This window comes from Perognathus longimembris, chromosome 14, assembly GCF_023159225.1.
Source record: "Perognathus longimembris pacificus isolate PPM17 chromosome 14, ASM2315922v1, whole genome shotgun sequence".
In the NCBI taxonomy this organism is placed as follows: Eukaryota; Metazoa; Chordata; class Mammalia; order Rodentia; family Heteromyidae; genus Perognathus; species Perognathus longimembris.
The window spans coordinates 38,350,360-38,369,601 of record NC_063174.1 but is presented as its reverse complement, the minus strand read 5'-3'; the positions used below and the strand labels follow the sequence as shown (position 1 = coordinate 38,369,601).

General features: G+C 42.4%; 1 protein-coding gene across 1 annotated transcript in view; it reads left to right on the top strand.

The window, feature by feature from the left end:
• Positions 1–19,242, top strand: part of Map3k9 (mitogen-activated protein kinase kinase kinase 9) — a 54,519-nt gene that overhangs the window by 24,590 nt on the left and 10,687 nt on the right. Inside the window, exons 3-6 of the mRNA XM_048362365.1 lie at positions 11,446–11,626; positions 14,827–14,975; positions 16,484–16,659; positions 17,819–18,059. Coding sequence (XP_048218322.1) covers positions 11,446–11,626; positions 14,827–14,975; positions 16,484–16,659; positions 17,819–18,059 — 747 coding nt within the window. The remainder of the gene's footprint in view (positions 1–11,445; positions 11,627–14,826; positions 14,976–16,483; positions 16,660–17,818; positions 18,060–19,242) is intronic.

The window sequence follows — 19,242 nt, the reverse complement described above, 5'->3', positions numbered from 1 at the left end:
TTGTGGGAGGGAGCCTCTGACCAGTGTGACATCTCTCCTGCTCACAGCTCTGCCAGCTGAGCATAGTCCTGTCCTCATGGTTGAAGATGGTAGCTCGATGTCCAGCTGTCACATTCATTTTCCAGGCAGCACATGTAGAAAAGGATGAAGATCAAGGGCCAAATGACCCATGCAGGTTTCTCTTTTAAGGCAGGCTATGAAAAGCAGCCACATACCACTCCTTAGTTACCTGGCTACACCTTGGTGGAGGAGACTGGGAAATGCCATTCCTGTTATGAGTGGATGCTATTACTGAGGGAGGAGGGCACAATAACCATTGTGATTAGCCGTGTGACTCACAAATTTCGGTCCCTTTTCCTATCATTAATCCCTTGTTAGCTTTCTATGAAGTGTTGCTGGGTTGCTAATGTAGCAGCAGTCCATTTCTGTGCATTTTCAATTTGTTTTCTCTTTCTCTTACATGCTGCTGACTCAGGCCTTTTGCTTTAACCCATATTTGGAGGTTTCTCTCCCATTTGTGCCTCTGGAGTTGGAGGCCTTGAGATTCTTGTGTGGATGTAAGAAGGCAGCAGATGGGTAGAGCCTCAGGAGCGATAATATCTGCTTTTGGTATTGTGCAGCATTGAGGGATATATTGTAAGTCTCAAAGAATCTGCTTTCTTCCACCTTGCCCTAGTTCTTTGACGGGACTTCTGGTTGTCTTTACTTGTGTGCTTGTGGGGAACAGCTTTGCAGGTTGTGTCAACAGCCTGACACAGCTCTGCTGACAACATAGAGCTTGACTGGGCCATGGCCGGGGCTGGCATCTCCCTGCTGGCTCCAGGCAGCACCACACCTCTGCTGAGGTCTGGAGTCGAGGAGTCTAGGCTATGAATCATTTGCCTCAGTAAGCAAGTCCTTGTCTCCGTGTGCAAGACCTTGTCTTGGAAGGGCAGGGGTGGCACAGGGCCAGGAGAGGCTGGGGGAGGCATACTGGCTGTACTTTCATCATACCTGGTGGTGGTCCCTAGTCAGGCTTTTTCATGTAGCTCTTGCTGAGTCAGCCAGTGGAGGCCATTCTGTGTTAGTAGCTGCTTTGTTGGCATTCCAGGCTGCCAGCTGCAGATGCAGTTCCAAGATCATCTTCCTTCCTTCCTCTGGAGACATGGTGCTGCTGGCAATAAATGTCTCAAGTACTAAGACAGGCGCCCTAAGACCTGCAGTGTTGCAGGAGTGTAGCTTTGCCCTACAGTAGCGTCACCTTGCCTAACGGCTCTTTGCCCTTGGATTTAGCTATTCTTCCCTTTAGACAGATGGTGGAACTTGGCTGGTCCCCAGGAAGGATTGACATTGCTTTCAGGAAACTCAAGATTTTGATAATGACAGAGATAAATGGGGTCCCACTGAAGAGCACACACAAAAATGGAACCAGAACCCAGACATCCTGGGTCCATGTCTTGATTTCTTCCTGCCTTGCAGCAGCTCAGAGATCCTCAGAGAGGATGCGGTGATACAGACCTGGTGGGGGTTTGTTTTGTTGTCAGAGCTATGGTTTGAAGTTGGGGCTTCACACTTGCTAGGCAGGTCCTCTACCACTAAGCCACAATTCTAGTCCTACATCTGGTGTTAGAGCTCTGAGCCTTAGCAGGAGCCAGCAGTAGTCTGGATTTCGCTTATTGGAAGAGGTGAAAAAGCACTAAGGAGGGCTGGAAACCTTCACAGGTGCCTTTGGAAACAGACTATGTATATCACTTTTCTCCTTTCTCCAAACAGAAACAAAGCAGGGTGCCACACTAAGGAAACAGACCAAACACAAACAAATAGTACATCTGCCTCTGCTCCTCCTGGACCATCTAAGCTGACAGCTGACCCCCAAAGGTGCAACAGAGAAGGGACAGCAGCAGCTAAGTTTTAGAAGCTGGAAAGCAGGTGGAATAGGAATGGATGAACTGACAGCAGGAAATCAAAAGTTTGATTGTTTGATTTGGTTTTGTGTTAACCACAGAAACTTAAGAACTCTAGAAACCAGTAGATAGGCACTAGTTAGAGTCGGATTTAAGGGTGTGCTAAAAGAAAATAGATTAAGTGGTGGTGTATGAAATACAAATCTAAGCCCACAAATCTCTTTCTTCTCCAGTTCATGTTGTTTCCTAACTGGTAGAACCAAATTTCATGTTGTAAACACGAGACTCAGCGGAGGATGGGAATGCTATATTTTAAAAGGTAGAGATGGCCGGGAGCTAGTGGCTTACGCCTGTAATCTTAACTACTCAGGAGGCTGAGATCTGAGAAACTTGGTTCAGAGCCATCCCAGGCGGAAAAATCCATGAGACTCTTTTATCTCCAGTTAATCACCAGAAACCTGGAAGTGGAGCCATGGCTCAAAATGGTAGCACTGAAGCATTGCACAAAAAGAGCTCAGGGACAGCACCCAGGCCCCGAATTTAAGCCCCATGACCAACTTTTTTTTTTTTTTTTTTTAAGTAGAGATGCAGTAACTTTATGTAATAAGGCCTGCATGCTGAGACAGCCTCACCCTCCCCATAACTTGAGGCTGAGTGCATTGGCAGTTGTCCTTTACTTTCCTATCAGAAGAGTGCTGTGAGGAGCCCAAGAGCCTAGTGACCTGAGACACTAGCCCTTCCATCTGCCTCTTCTCCCTACAGTCAGTTGGGTTAGTTCATCTTATGTACCCAGAGGTCCTAGTTAGTTTTTTGTTTCCTCCCTTTCTCCCTTCTCTCCTTTCTCCCTTCTCTCCTTTCTCCCCCCTCTACCCTTACCACTAGTTACTATAGAAAACATGCATGCATGGAAGGAAAATGGCCCAATGAACTCCTTCTTACTCATCTTTTAGTTTTAACAGTTATCAACTCATGGATATTTTTCCTCCTTCCGTCACCATCTCATTTCCCACCCTTGATTAGTTTGATGTTAAGGAAAGCTCCAACATCCTCATTGTCCTGCAATTTCATATTAAGTATTTCAGTATGTTCCTTTAAAACTTTTAGGATCGCTCTTTAAATATAAACACAATTATGGTACTTAATCATGAACAGACAGCCAAAGATAACCCTATCTCTAAGGAAAAGTAGATTGGAGACCAAAGCACAAATTGGAAAAGCAGCTAAAACAAGATACATGAAAGAAGCAAGGCAACAAAGGTATGTGGGGGGGGGGGGAGCATGTGGCCAGAGGTTTGGCTTAATGGTAGAGTACTTGCTTGGCAAGCATAAGGCCTTGAATTCAAACCCCAGTGCCTCCAGAAAAACAAATAATTTTTAAATATTTTTTAAGTACTACACCTAGGCAAGAGAGAAGACATCATACCCATATTACAAAAACAGCTGCCTTTGTGCTTCCCACTCCAAAAAATATAAAAACTAGAAAAGAAAAATATACCTTAGGAATTATTAAAACTCTGAGTTCAAATCCCAGTAGTGTATATATAAATATATGGCTGTGATACATTTTTTTTTTAAGAAGGAAAGTTTTAGAAGACAAAGTGCCACATCCTGGAAAGAAGATCAAAAGAGCAAAATGATGGAAAAAGTAGATGAGAAAAGTAAGAAAAGTGAAGCACTGGTCTAGAAAGCCCATTATCCAAATAAAAGAGATTCCAGAGAGAAAAATACAGACAATACAATGAATGTTCAGATTTGACCATATTCACTAAGCACTTTCTTTGGTTTTTGTTGTTTTGTTCTGGACCTGGGGCTTGAACTCAAGGCCTTGGCACTGTCCCTCAGCTTTTATTCATTCATTCATTTGTTTTGGCCAATCCTGGGGCTTAGACTCAGGGCCTCAGCGCTATCACTGGCTTCTTTTTGCTCAAGGCTAGCACTCTTTCTTCTTGAGCCACAGTGGCACTTCCAGCTTTTTCTGTATATATGGTACTGAGGAATCGAACTCAGGGGTTCATGCATGCAAGGCAAGCACTCTACCGCTAAGCCACATTCCCAGCCCCCCTTGGCTTTTATATTCAAGACTAGCACTCTACCACTTGAGCTACAGCTCTTTTTCTCAAGGACCTTCCTGCCTAGGCTGGCTTTGAACTACAATCCTCAGATCTCAGCCTCCTAAGTAGCTAGGATGTGAGTTACCAGTGCCTGGCTCACTAAGAACTTTCAAGACACATTTATCTGAGAGTTTATAACATTGGAGTTCAATAGAAGAAAATAAATACCACAGAGAAAAAGGTAGATGTCACATACAGAGAGGATCAGGAAGCAAAATGGCTCAGTGCTTTCTAACAGCAGTTAGAAGCAAGAAAATAAAGCATAGTTGTCTTCAAAGTTATGATGGAAAATCTCAAACCATCTTTATACCAAAAATGGAGCTAGAGTATTTTCACTTCCTGACAAAAGTACCTTCCAGAGACAGAAAAGAATGCAGGAGGGAAGGGAAATGATCCCAAGGATTGTGAGGGGAGAGGCCAGGGTACCCCTCTGCACCATCCCTGGAGGATGGCAGCTTAGAGCCCAGCAGCATGACTCCGGCTGCCATCACCAATGTACCTGCTGGTAGTGTGCCATCCACTGAGTACTAACTGCTTGGGGAAACCTGCTCCAGATTCCTATCTGTACTTGGCTGGCTGGCTGGGGTGCTGATGAAGCTCCTTTTTTGTCCTACAGATCAAATAGACACTCATTTAACTCTCATTGGAAGTGTTTTCTTTGCCCAACCCTGAGAACATGAGGTAGGCCCGATGAATTTGGAAACAGAAAATACAAAGGAGCCCAATTGTCCCAACCATATTCCTGATGGATGTCCAGTATTGGCCCTACTATAGTTCCCTACCTTATTTTCTTAGGATTCTCTCATGGCATTGCCTACTGACCTTCCCAGAAAGAGCTCTCTTTTCTTTGGCAGTACTAGGGTTTGAACTCTGGGCTTTGAACTTGCTAGGCAGGCATTCTCACTGCTGAGTCACGCCTCCAGTTGTTTTTCTGCTGGTTATTTTTGAGATAGCGTTTTGCTTTCTGCCAGGGCATGCTCCTGGGCAGGATCTGCCCGTCTTACACTTGCTGTAGTAGCTAGTATAATAGACTGCATCACCACAACCAGCTCTCATTGAGAAAGGGACCATGTGAGCTAACCTCTATCTGCAGTCCTCCCAGTCTCGCTCCCCAGGTAGCTAGAATTATAAGTGTGACCCACCAGCACCCAGCCAGAAAGAACTCTTGTAAATTCTCTGTAAGTATGACAAGACTCCATTTATTCCTTTTTCAGTTTTATCCAGCAAGGGCAATATTTTAGCTCTTACACAGTATTGATAGAATTTTTGCCTCCTACTCAAGGGAGGGGGGTTTGAAATCTTAACCTGTGAACTTTGGAAATAAAATCTTGCAGATGAAGCCAAGGCGAAGTTATACTAGATTAGGATGAGGCCTAACCTGGTGACTAGTATCATTATAAACAGACAGCTGAAATAGAATACTGTGAAGGTACAGAGATAGGTGCAGAGGAAGGCTATGTGAAGATGGAGGAAGAGGTTAGTTGTGCTGCCATAAGTTAAGGAGCACTAAGAAATACTGACAGTTACTAGAAGCTACAAGAGGCAAGGTAGGACTCTTCCCTAGAGGCTGTGGTGAGAGCCTGCCCTCATCGTGGCTTCTAGAGCTGTGAAAGGATTAAACTTCTTTTGTTTTAAGCCCTACAATGTGTGTTCACTGGTGGCTCTAGGTAAGAAGTACACTCAGTTTCTTGTGTTTGCTTGCCGTTCTCTTTTCAAAAGTCAATATCTTTCTTAAGGATGTATATACATATACAGCAAAATCACAAAGAGAAGTCAGTATTGTGGAGCTGGGGTTGTTGATCAGTGGTGAGTACTTAGCATGTGAAAGACTGGGTTCAGTACCCATCCCCAACCCTCCCCTCACCGGATACCCCTCAGTGTTAGTTAATGTTGAGACTTCTGGGGAGAGACATCTGAGGAGAGAGAAGGGATGTGATGGTGAAGGGCACGTGAAGCTTCTAAAGGGACTGGAGCTAGGCTCTTCATCTTTAACATAAAATTTAATACACCCTTTTTATAATTCTTTAGACACCCACATACAAAAAAAAATCTCAAAACAAGTTAGTTATATCATCTGGGAGAGATGAGACTGAATCATTGAAGTCAAATGAAAGTCTAGAGAATTCCATACATTCTAGAGAGCATTTATCAAATCAGAGACCCCTGCATTAATAGAAAAATCTGAAAATCTCAACCAAAGCCCAACTTGCCATTAGGGGAATGTCCTCAGTTAATGCCAAGTTTTGAGAGCCCAGCTTCCAACTAAATGATAAGTGAGGATCCTAAAACTCTCTGTGTACACTCTGTCCCTTTCCCTATTTCTCCCTCTGACTTCCTAGCAGGGGATGTCCTTGAGCCTGTAAGTAGTCCACATTAAATGCCTGCCCCCTTTTTTTGCCCAGGACCTATAGCCTGAGACATACTTCCAACCTCATTAAATATCCTTAATCCCATTCAGCATATGTATGGGGAGGATCAGTATTTATTTTGGTGCTAGTTTGCCTTTTATTCCTCTCTGATGTTTTCTTTCTTTCTTTGGTTTTTGTTCTTCTTTTCTTTCTTCTTTTTAGTCACGGGGTTTGAACTCAGGGCCTGGGCGCTATCCCTGAGCTTTTTTGCTCAAGGCTAGTACTCTACCACTTTGAGCCTCAGCACCACTTACTTTTTCTGGTGGTTAATTGGAGATAAAAGTCTCCTGGACTTGCCTGCCTAGGGCTGGCTTTGAACCATAATCCTCAAATCTCAGCTTCCTCAGTAGCTAGGATTATAAGTGTAAGCCACCAGTGCTGATATTCACAATCTTCACTTTCTAACAGAACATAAGCCTTAGGCTCAGAACTTTGCTCATGAGTAAGGGCTACTGAAATGTACCTTTCTTTCTTTTCTTTCCTTTTCCTTTCTTTCTTTCTTTCTTTCTTTCTTTCTTTCTTTCTTTCTTTCTTTCTTTCTTTCTTTCTTTCTTTCTTTCTTTCTTTTCCCTCTTCTTCCTCCTCCTCCTCCTCTTCCTCCCCCCTCTTCCCTTCCCTCCCCCTCCCCCTCCCCCTCCCCCTTCCCCTCCCCCCCTGCTTCTTTTTGCTCAATGCTAGTAGCATTCTACCACTTGAGCCACAGCACCACTTCTGTCTTTCTCTGTATATGTGGTGCTGAGGAATCAAACCCAGGGCTTCATGTATATGAGGCAAGCACTCTTGCCACTAGGCAAGTACTTACTTTCTTTTCCTCTAACTTGTACATTTTTCACATGTTAGAATATTTGGCTTTTCACTTTACAATAGTGATCTAAAATTTCTTTATGAAGTCAGTTTTTAAAAAGTCAATGTAGAGTCGTGCACTAGTGGCTCATACCTGTAATCCTAGCTTTTACCAGGCAGAAATGTGAGGATTGAGCTTCGAAGCCAGCCTGGGAGACAAATACGAGAGACTTTAAGCTCCAGCTAGCCAGCAAAAGCTAGAAGTGGAGGTATGGGCTCAAGTGATAGTGTACCATCCTTGAGTGAAAAAAAAAAAAAAAAGCAACAGCACTAAACCCTGAGCTCACTGGCACAAGAAAGAAATAAAAGAACAGAACAGAACTAAAATCACAGCCAGGAAGCAGAGAGGCCTGTCTGGGCACAAGGGTTCACCAAACTCCTCCTTATTAAGTAAATGTCAAATGTAGTGTGTGTACCATTATCCCAGCAGTTCAGGCATGTCAATAGGAGGATCAAGGTCTAGGCCAGCCTGGGCATAAATACAAGTTCCTATTTCAAATCAAGCAAAAAGGACTGGGAGCATGATTCTAATAGGAATGCACCTGCCTAGCAAGTACAAGACCTTGAATTCAACCTTCAGTACTTCCCCCCACCCAAAAGAACTAAAAGATCTCTTAGAAGAAAGCCTAGAAATAAATCTTTATGATGTTGGCTTTGATAATGGATTCATAGTTGTTACTCCAAAATCATGAGCAACAAGGGAAAAAAAATCAAGTGACTTCATTTAAATTAAAAACACTTGTTCCAAAGGATTTTAGAAAGTGAAAAGACAGTCTATAGAATGGAAAAATTATTTTAAAATCCTGTCTAATTAGAGTCTGATATAGAAACATATAAAGAATTCTTTTTTTGGCCAGTCCTGGACCTTGGACTTAGGGACTGAGCACCTTCCCTGGCTTCTTCCTGCTCAAGGCTAGCACTCTGCCACCTGAGTCACAGCGCCCCTTCTGGCCGTTTTCCATATATGTGGTGCTGGGGAATCAAACCGAGAGCTTCATGTGTAGGAGGCAAGCACTCTTGCCACTAGGCCATATTCCCAGCCCCTAAAGAATTCTTATAATGCAACAATAATAAGCTAAACCACCCACTTAAAAGATGTGTTAAGGATTGAGTAGACACTTGTCTAACGAATATAAACAAATGTTTAACAAGCATATGAAAAGATGCTTAACATCGTTAGTCCATTAGAGAAACAAAAATCTCAATGAGATACTACTTCACATGCATTAGGATGACAATGTAATTATAATAACAATAGTAAATAATAAGTTATTATAATGAAACGAAGTGTTAGAAAATATGTGGGAATCCTCATTGTGTTGGCGGAATTGTAAAATAGGTTCAGATGTTATGGAAAAAGTTCACTAGTCTTAAAAACATTAAAGCTTAGCCTGCTGCTGGAGGCTCACATCTGTAATCCTAGCTGTTCTGGAGGATGAGATATAAGGACTGATTTGAAGCTAGCCCAGGCAGAAAACTCCGCGAGTCTCTTATCTCCAGTAAACTACCCCCAAAAAACTGGAAGGGGCTCTGTGGCTCACATGAGAGAGCACTCGCCTTGAGAAAAAAAGAGCTCAGGGACAGCGCCCAGGCACAGAGTTCAAGCTCTATGATGGACCAAATAAATAAATAAATAAAATTAATTTCATTGTTTCCCAAGACAAGTTGGAATGAGTGATTAGATTAATTCAAGCCCTGCAATCATCAAAAAAATTAAAAGGTTAATTTTATGTTATATAGATTTAATCTCAGGAAATAAAAGAAGTCTAGAAAACACTAACAAAATTACAACTATCAGTTTCAGTGTTTGGTAGATACCTGTTGCTAAGTTTCTAGCTGCTTTCTGATTGTAGTCCCTCTTCTTCGATGAGAGTAGGATCTCTGGGTCAAGCATTCTTAAATCAGATGCCTTCAGAGACCTGAGCAGTCAGGGAAGGTGTTAGAGACCACCCCGGTGCCAGGCAGCAGGCACTAATGGGAATTAGGTGGAGCTGGCCTGCGGCTGAACGGTCTCAGTCATTCCCATTCACACAGACTCTCTGGCTGGTCCTTGTCCCTCCATCTGCCATCCTTAATAATTCACCAGACAGATCATCCTGAAGCTTTTTCTTCCTACCCACTTCACCCTGCTCCAGCCACCTGGGGGTTTGATGTGACAAGACTGAGTCCCACTGAGTATGTAAGGAGAAGAACTCCACCTTCTGCATCCTGGTATGGGCTTGTCAGAAGATAAGCAGTGCCTGGTGGCTGCTTCTGCAGGGGAAATGGTGGGTTTCTTTGGTGACACCTGCCTGGCTATTTAATGTCTACTTGCTAGCTGTCTACCACATAAGATTGGATTTTTTTTAAATAAATGAGCTAAAGAAAGGATTTGTTGTTGTTATTTGTTTTTTCTTCTCCCCTCCTCTGTCCTCCTCTCTCTTTTTAGATTTGCCTAAGCATTTGAGGCCCTTCCTCAGGGTGAAGGAAGCCAGGAGTCAGGGTGAGGGAAGAGGCTATAGTCCATTAAGTCTGAGGAGGGGCTATTTTGTGCCATCAGCTTTGTAACTGCTAGTAATCCTGTGTGCTGCTGCTTTTCTGAGAAGCACATAGGAACATAAAGCAGTTTGCTTTATATCCTTTCAATTTCTGATAATTCATTGGATAGCCAAAGAGCCATGTGGCTGTGAGACTCCACCCCTGCCCTGAAATATCCATCCAAAGTGCCACTGTCCTAGATTCTTTTCTGGAAGACTGAGCTCTCAGAGAGTGTTGGGATGAAATACATCTTTAGAGGTGATAACTTTCACCAGAAGCAAAATGGAGAGTAAACCAGGAAGGACAGACTAGTCAGGAGTCCTCTGGGATAACCCGGCACTTAGGGCTTAGAACTACTTTCATAGTCTTCAGTTTGCCAGACAGATCTGGCTAGACAAAGCAGGCCTAACTTTTCTTCTAGTTTTTAGTCTGTCTCCTGCAGTTTCCCTTGTCAACACTCACTGTTTGGATTTGAGTAGCAGGGATGAGGAGGAGGGAGTCTTACTTCCTGTCCTGATGAAATCCTGCATTCAGAGCCCTGAAGTCTGAGCAGCCCAGTGTCTGGCTCATGAGAGGTCATGCTCCTTTAGAGTAGTTGGAACTATTCCACTTAGGAAAACAGAGGCTTACTTTCTATATGTCCAGAGAGTCCCCAGCTGCCCACTAAGGCATTGTGTTATAGTACTTGAATAAATTCATGCTTTTGGTGTTTTTGTGAGATTGGCTCCTATAAGGATATGTTTATGAATGAGACTTTCACAAAGGTGAGGTGGCCTAGGACAGCCAAGATGCCTCCCACTACAGTGCTTCAGGGTTAGAGCTTGCTGTAATTTATGGTCAGAGAAAAAAATGCACCAATGTACCAACTTCTGCATAGCACATTCTGTCTACATCATGGCTGCAAACATATATTTGTCTCTGATTTCCCAACTTTTCAACCACTTCTTAGTGGATTAGGGTGTTTCTGGTTTATGCAGAAATCTTTGGAGCCGGATAGATATGTTTTCTCTGAAAAGCATAAGGAAAGTGTGGCGAGATTCATGGATAGTGTCCAGACACTGTATGAAACCTTGAAAATCAAACATGCACCTCCATCCCTTGTGGCCTGCAAGTGGTTATAACTAGAGATACCTTGGTAGATAGGACACTAAAGTAGCTGCTGCTCTCAGAAAGATCCCTGTAACACAGCTCTTCTCCCAGAAGATGTGAAAAGCCTATGAGTTAAGAAAGCAGGTTCTAGTGTCATATGGCCTAAGATTCAGCCTAGGCTTCATTAGTGGCCCTGGGATTTTTAGCAGTTTTATGTAAGAGTTTCTTCATTATATGAAGATGGCAATATAGCTTGAGTACGTATCCTAAATACTAGAAGAATTGTAGAGTCTGAATTTTTTTCCCCAAGATTTGGCAATATCTGTATTGACTACTGGTTGAGTACTCCTATGTCATTTTTTGATTAGTAGTACCTACCATCTAAAGTTCTGGTGAGAGTGAGAGATAATGCCTAGAAAATATGTGGCAAAAAAATGAGTGCATTTTCAGTGTTTAAGAAATAGTGGATCCTACCATCAATCCACTATAGCAGAATGATGGGGCCTGCAGGAGTGTCCAGGAGGGTAGCAGGAGGCCACTGTGTTCAGTGGTTTCCCTGTGATTAATGCAGATCTGGTTTCTGTTCTTGCCCAGTACTGATCCTGCAGAAGGTGGAAAATGGAGACCTGAGCAACAAGATTCTGAAAATCACTGATTTTGGCCTGGCTCGGGAATGGCACCGGACCACCAAGATGAGTGCAGCAGGGACGTATGCTTGGATGGCACCTGAAGTCATTCGTGCCTCCATGTTTTCCAAAGGCAGTGATGTGTGGAGGTAAGGACTAGAGGTGTGAGGCCACTCACTGTTTCAGATCTGTTTTGCCTGCCTTGAACACATGTCTCAGGACTTGAAGAATGGAAGTTACAGAGAATCCAAGACAACCCGAGCAGGTCTGAGTGGCCCCTCTGAGCTGTCTGTGCTAATTCCCACCATAGTGCTGAGGGACAGCTCACAGCCTTTGGTAGAGGATTTCCTCTACCAAAGAAAATCCCTATATTGCTGTGGCAAGCACCACTCTGTGCAGACCCCTTTGTGTTGGGGATTTCTCCTGAGAAAAGGACACCCTGTGCCCATCTCCTTGTAGGATGGTGAGGGCACTCAGTCACTCCTGGAGATTTTCCCTGGTAGTCAGCCTGGCTCACTCAGCAATGGTGCTGAACTTCAGGGCTTCTTACTGCTGTCCAGGGAGACCCAATGAATATCCTCTGTATTATTGGTTTTCTACTTCTTTCCTTTTCCTTTTTGGTGGCTTTTGAAATTAATCTCTGTAATTATCCAGTTAGTCATTCTACTCTCAAGGTTCTGCTTTTTGGATGTTGGCCTAGAAATGGGAAGAGTTACGTCCTAAGTGTGCCTCAAGAACTACAAGTTACAACTTTTCCCCTTAGTAAATGTCAGCATCAGAGGTCACAAGGACAAGAAACTGAAAAGAAATATAGTGGAAGTAGAGGTGTGGCTTAAGTGGTAGAGCTCCAGCCTGGAATGAAAAAGCCTAGTGAGAGAAAGAAAGTAAGGCCCTCAGTTCAAGCCTCAGTACTGGCACAAACATTTTTGTTTTTCTTTTCATCAATGGAGGAGAATGAGCAGCTACAAAGTATATACTTTCTCATGGCCATGGACAAGTGCTTTACCTTGATATATGCAGTCAGTGCTTCCTGATGCATAAAGCTGTTAATAGCTTCCTCAGGATGCTGTAGTAAATACCATGGATCAGGTAGCTTAAAGCAACATAAATCTATTCTTTCATAGTTCTGGGGGCCAGAAGTCTGATATGAGTGTTATCAGGGTCACACTCTCCAGAGACCCAAATCCCAGTTAGGATTCCAGATAATAGGATATCAACACATCTTATTAGGGCCATCATTAACCCAACTTACTATCCATTGTGTATTACCAGAACATTTTTGCCACCCAAAAAGAAACCCCATACTTTAATGAGTCATTCCCCAATTTGTCTTCCTCTTGTTCCCTAGCATCCACTATCATATTTTCTGTTGATGGATTTGCCTGCTCTCAGCATTTCATATAAATGGGATCATAGGGAACATGTACTTTTGTTTAGCATAATGTTAAGAGTCGTCTATGTGGTAGCTTACATCAGATTTATTCTTTTATGGCTTTATACTATTCCATTATACAGAGAGGCCACATTTCTTTAGCCATTAATCAGGTGATGTGCAAGTGGGGCTTTATGACTAATATACATTGGTTTGTTGGTTTTGGTGCCAGTCCTGGGGCTTAAATTCAGGGCTTGGGTGCTATCCCTAAGCTTTTGTGATCCAGGTTAGCTATTACCACAGCTCCACATCTGGCTCTTTGGTGGTTACTTGGAGATAAGAGTCTCATGGACTTTCTTGACCAGGCTGGCTTTGAACTATAGTTCTCAGACCTCATCCTCCCTAACAGCTAGGATTACAGGTATGAGCCACCAGTGCCTGGCAAGAGTTCTTTATATATTCTGCATACAAATCCTCTCCTGGATATATGATTTGTAAATTTTATTTATTTATTTATTTTTGCCAGTCCTGGGGCTTGAACTCAGGGTCTGAGCACTGTCCTTGGTTTCATTTTGCTCAAGGCTAGCACTCTACCACTTGAGCCACAGTACCACTTCCGGCCTTTTCTGTTTGGTGCTGAGGAATTGAACCTAGGGCTTTATGCATGCTAGGCAAGCACTCTACCACTAAGCCACATTCCCAGCCTTGTAAATTTTTTTCCCATTTTTTGTGTATATTTTTTTACTTTGATGATCTTTGAAACACAAATATTGTTAATTTTGATGGGAGTCTTAGTTTTCTTTTGTTACTTATATTTTTAGAATTATGTCTAAGAAATTATTACCCAATCCAAAGTCATGAAGATTTGCACTTGTGTTTTCTTCTAATATCATGCATCCAGATCAACTTTTTTCCCATACATGAGTTGAAGAGCTCATTAAAGCAATTCCACTCTTGTATACAATGAATTCTGATCTATCTCACTGCCAGTAGTACCTTTTATCCCTTTTCTAAGAAAATGTCAGCAAGTTTCATTGTTCTGTTTCCATACATGTAAGCCTTCTACTTTCACCATATTCATTCTCATTTACCCTCCTTGTTAATTTCAGCCAGCTGATCCCCTAACAGAGCCTTGTTTCTTTTTCCCCATTCTCCCCTTTTGATTAACAGCTTTTTTTGAGGGTCCTTTTTCTCTTTTCATATATAGTTGCAGCATATTCAAAATTATCCACCCTCTTGAGCCTTAGCACCACTTCTGGTTTTTGAGTGGTTAGAGATAAGAGCTTCATGGGGACTTTTCTGGGCTGGCTTCAAGCCATGATCCTCAGATCTCAGCCTCCTGAGTAACTAGGATTACAAGCTTGTGGTGCCTGGCTAGAGAAACATTTTATAGGAACAAAATTTGTGTTGACTGATCAGCTCTTTTTTTTTTTTTTCTGTTTTCTGTATTTTTTTTCTTTGTATGTGTGTGTGGGAGGGGAAGAGTTGGTACATGAGATTGAACTCAGTAGTACATACATACTAAGCAAGCACAGCCCTGTGCCTTTCGAAAGCTGAAAACAGTAAAAACAGTAAAAGATTATATTTGCTTCTTCTGTTTTTGTTTCCTTAATGATAATAAATAATTGTAGTCCTTGAGCACTTATTTAAGCTTAATGGTTCATTTAAATTTAAGCTAGCCTTGTGAGGCTGTTAGTGGTATTTGCTCTCTACAGAGGAGCAATTAGAAATAGAGAGAAATAGTAATTCACTCAAGCAAGTTCCCAAGAATGGCAGAATAAGACATTGAAACTACCTGTACTCTATTTCAGAGTCTTTGCTTTAGCTAATTGGCTGTGGGTTCTCTTTTCAGTTACATTAGTATGTCCATTTCATTACTCTGGTACCAACGTGGATTGCTTGGTAAAGTCTCATGAGCTATTTCAGTGAGGCTGAAACTGGTTTCTTACATGACCTTTTTCCTCTTCTTCTCCCTAGTTATGGTGTACTGCTTTGGGAGCTGTTGACTGGTGAGGTGCCCTTTCGAGGCATTGATGGCTTAGCCGTGGCATATGGAGTAGCAATGAATAAACTTGCCCTTCCTATTCCTTCTACATGCCCAGAACCTTTTGCCAAACTCATGGAAGGTAAGTTACCCTTAGCTTGAAAAAACAAAAGAGAGAGAGAGAGAGAGAGAGAGAGAGAGAGAGTTTCTTTTTGCCAGTCTTGAGGCTTGAACTCTGGCCTGTACACTGTCTCTGTGCTCCCTGTGCTTTTGTGCTCACAGCTAGTAGTGCTTTACCACTTGAAACATAGTTCCCTTCCAGCTGTGTGTGTGTGTGTGTGTGTGTGTGTGTGTGTATGTGTGTGTGTGTGTGTGTTTAATTGGAGATAAGAATTTCACAGACTTTCCTGCCTGGGCTATCTTTAAACCATGATTCTTAGATTTCTGCTCCCTGAGTAGTTAGGTTTATAGGCATGATCCACTGGCCCATCAGCAAGATTTATCTTTTATAGCAGTTGGTAGATATTGACCCATTTCATGAGATCAGCCATAGAAATTCTTTTATATTTATTTATTTGTTGGTTGTGGGGCTTGAAGTCAGGGCCTGGGTGTAGTCTCTGAGCTTTTTTTGCTCAAGGCTAACACTACCAATTTAGCCACAGTGCCACTTCTGGTTTTCTGGTGGTTAAGAGTCTCACAGACTTACTTTCCTACCTGGGCTGGCTTTGAGCCATGATCCTGAGATCTCAGCCTCCTGAGTTGCTAGGATTACAGACATGAGCCACTGGCACCTGGCTGAAATAGAAATTTTAGTCACCCAAGGAAGAGCCTGTGGCAGTTGGAAGAGCTATTCAAAAAGTGGCAACACAGCAATAGAAAGTAATTTAGTAACTAGAACCTGCTACTTCACTGTCTTACTTAATACAAAATAAGAAAGAACAGTAGATTTTATTTCAGGACCGCTGAGTATTTTATATGTAAAAATGAAGAACATCTAAGAAGAAAGGATAGCTAAAGTAATGTAGTCATATCCCAGTCTTTTATAAGAGAGAAACAGTGAGCAAGGCACTCAGAAGACAGAAACAGGAGGATCTAAATTCAAGGCCAGGCCAGGCTATATAGCAAACCCTGTCTAGGAGGTGAGAGGGAGTTGCCATCCCATTAGTTAATGACTGGGCTGGGATTAAACAAAATTGACTTTTCCTGTCTCCCACTTGCTTGCCTTTATCTTTGTCTTTTCTTCCTTCCATGAGGTGGGAGAACAGTAGTGAATGTATTCATGGGAAATTGAGGCCTAGCCTGCAGTTTGCTATTGTTGAGCCTGTGTATTGTGTAGAAACCTGGCAATTTGTGGTAGTAGTACTTGATGCAGAAAACTGCTTGGGCTTCTTTTTCTTGGTTAACAGAACTGGATGAACAGGGAACTGGTACATCTGATTTTCATCTGACTTGCACTATTGTTTGTTGTGACGTTAGGTAAAAGTCTACTTTACTTCCAGAGTCTTGCTTGGGATTACTTAGATTCTCATCTCTGTTTGTAGAAGAAGAAATTGAGTGATAGTTTCCTGACAAGTTAAATAATTTAATATCTTCAGTCTTTGTTTTTCTCTGGTCCATTCATGCCTTCTCTTCCTCATATGTGTTATTAAGACTGCTGGAATCCTGACCCCCACTCACGACCATCTTTCACGAGTATCCTGGACCAGCTAACTACCATAGAGGAGTCTGGTTTCTTTGAAATGCCCAAAGACTCCTTCCACTGCCTGCAAGATGACTGGAAACATGAGATTCAGGAGATGTTTGACCAACTCAGAGCCAAAGAAAAGGTAAGAAAGAGAAAAAAGGAATACACTGACTTAGTAGACCTTCTCCACTGGGCATGACCTCCTTGATGCTGGTGTGATCTTGATCCTGGTGCAGTCGCTTTCCTGTTTGGTATCTACAGAGAAAGAGCACACTTGGGCAGCTGCCAGTGAGGTGTCTCATCCTGTCAGCTAGAAATGGAGAGGATTCTGGAAAGTTACTTGGATCTACAATGGATTTCTAGAGGGAGGGTTGACTTTCTATAGGGATACTTAAATGTTGACAATAGCTATTATCTTCTGACACCAGAGTCAGAAATAGGATAAGAGCTAGAAATATCCTGGGTCTGAAATTGTGTGGCATTTTTCATGTCTTTATGGAAAGGGTTATGAATTGGGACTGTTGATAGAATGATCACAAGAACACTACTACTGTTCCAGATAAGAGAACTCCCAGAGTAGCTGGCTTTTTGTAGGCTTGCTAAATTATTGACTCTTGGTTCTCTTTCTTTTGATTGATAAAATTATAATTATAATAATAAATTATATATGCTAGTGAGAAAAATGGCAATTATATTTAACCATTCTGTTCCCTTGTCTATGGTTCACTTTCTGTGGTTTTATTCACCCTCCAAAAACATTGCATGGAAAATTTCAAAAGTAGTAAGTCAAATTGCATTGCATTTTGAGAAGTATGATAAAATCTTGCCCTATCTTACCTGTAAACCAATCACACCTCTGATGGTGTGTTCTAGGAAGAAACACTCCTATCTGTGGTTTTAAGAAGATGCCTAAGGATGAGAGGGCACTACTGTTACAGGAAGTGAAGCTCATTCTCAAAACAACTTCTAGTGTTTGTAGAGCATGTGCTGTACTCTATAATAATTGGTATGACTTGTTTTAAATAACAAGATAATTCTTACGTTAATTATTCTGTTAACCCCTTGTTACTTGTGTGTCTACTCGACTCCCCTAACCCCTGGCCTATGACATTAACTTCTCTTGATAAGTCCTTTGTATGGTTGTCCTGAGCCTTCCTCTCCCCATAGTCAGGATGGTCAGATGTTCACTTACTCGCTAACTGTTGAGCCTCTTCTCTCCACTGGACAGCTTAGACTCTACCCCAGATTCCCTCTTCAGCAAGTACTTTACTCTTTCTTCTGATGGTTCTGCTCACCTGCAGGAGCTTCACACTTGGGAAGAGGAGTTGACACGGGCTGCACTCCAGCAAAAGAACCAAGAAGAGCTGCTGCGGCGTCGAGAACAGGAGCTGGCTGAACGGGAGATTGACATCCTGGAACGGGAACTCAACATCATCATCCACCAGCTGTGCCAGGAGAAGCCCCGGGTGAAGAAACGCAAGGGCAAGTTCAGAAAGAGCCGGCTGAAGCTCAAGGATGGCAACCGAATCAGCCTTCCTTCCGGTCAGTGGCTAGTAATAGCAGGAAGTAGGAGCAGAATCAAGAGCCAGTGTGGCAGGGAGGTTTGTGGGAGTCATACATGGCTCAGCTTTGAAACTCAAGTTCTAGGTTTAAAAAAACAAAAAACAACAAAGCCTGTGGAAATGGGCCCTTCTTTTCAGTGAAGAACTGGCTTGCTAAAAAAAAACTATCCTACTTCAGGGGAACCATTGGATGTGAGTGATTATAGAAATTGAAGACAGACTTGTAAGGCCCAGCAGCTCACCCACGACATCTCACTGTAGGCAGAACTGGAAAGGGTGGCAGGATTCCAGGTTATGTGTATGTGAGACATAAGAATTTAGCTCTGCAAAACAATGTCTTGAGGTTTCTTTAAATAATTTTGTGAATGCAGTTGAGATTGGACTTCATGTATAAGAATTTAAGTCAAGAAAGTTCGTACAAACCTTTAATTCCAGCACTCAGGAGACTGTGGCAAGAAGATTGAGTTCATGGCCAGCCTGGAGTACATAGTAAGACCCCTCTACCTCCCCAAAGAAAAAAAGCCAAAATGAATTTACCTTGTAAGTTTTATAAATAGCCTTTCAGAAATGAACTGGCTAAGTAAAAATACATTTGTGGTACTATATAGTCTTGGGGAAAATGCAAAGAAATATGAAACTATAAATTAGAATATTTTGGTATATAACGTACCCATAGAAGTGTGTGTTTATATAGACAAAAATGTTCTGTATGTTCTGATTCTATAAGGTCCCAGGAAGCAAGCTTACTCGAAGTGTGAGGAACATGGCATTTGTGGATGATTTTAAGTCGTAACAATGGCAGCTTGGGCACAGATGAGGAAATTCATTCAATGCAATTGAGAAAATGTGCTCCTACGACTTACTGTTTTTTTCTTTCTGTTTTGTTTTTTGCCAGTCCTGGGGCTTAAACTCAGGGCCTGGATGCTGTCCCTGAGCCTCTTTGCTCAAGGCTAGCATTCAACCACTTGAGCCATAGCACCACTTCTGGCTTTTTCTGTGTAGGGGATACTGAGGAATCAAACCCAGGGTTTCATGCATGCTCGGCAAGCACTCTACCACTAAGCCACATTCCCAGCCACACTTACTGGTTTTATTGCTTTTTTTCCCCCTTTTTTCTTTTCAGTTAGCATGGTGTTTTGAAGTATCTCTTAGTATCTAGCCTG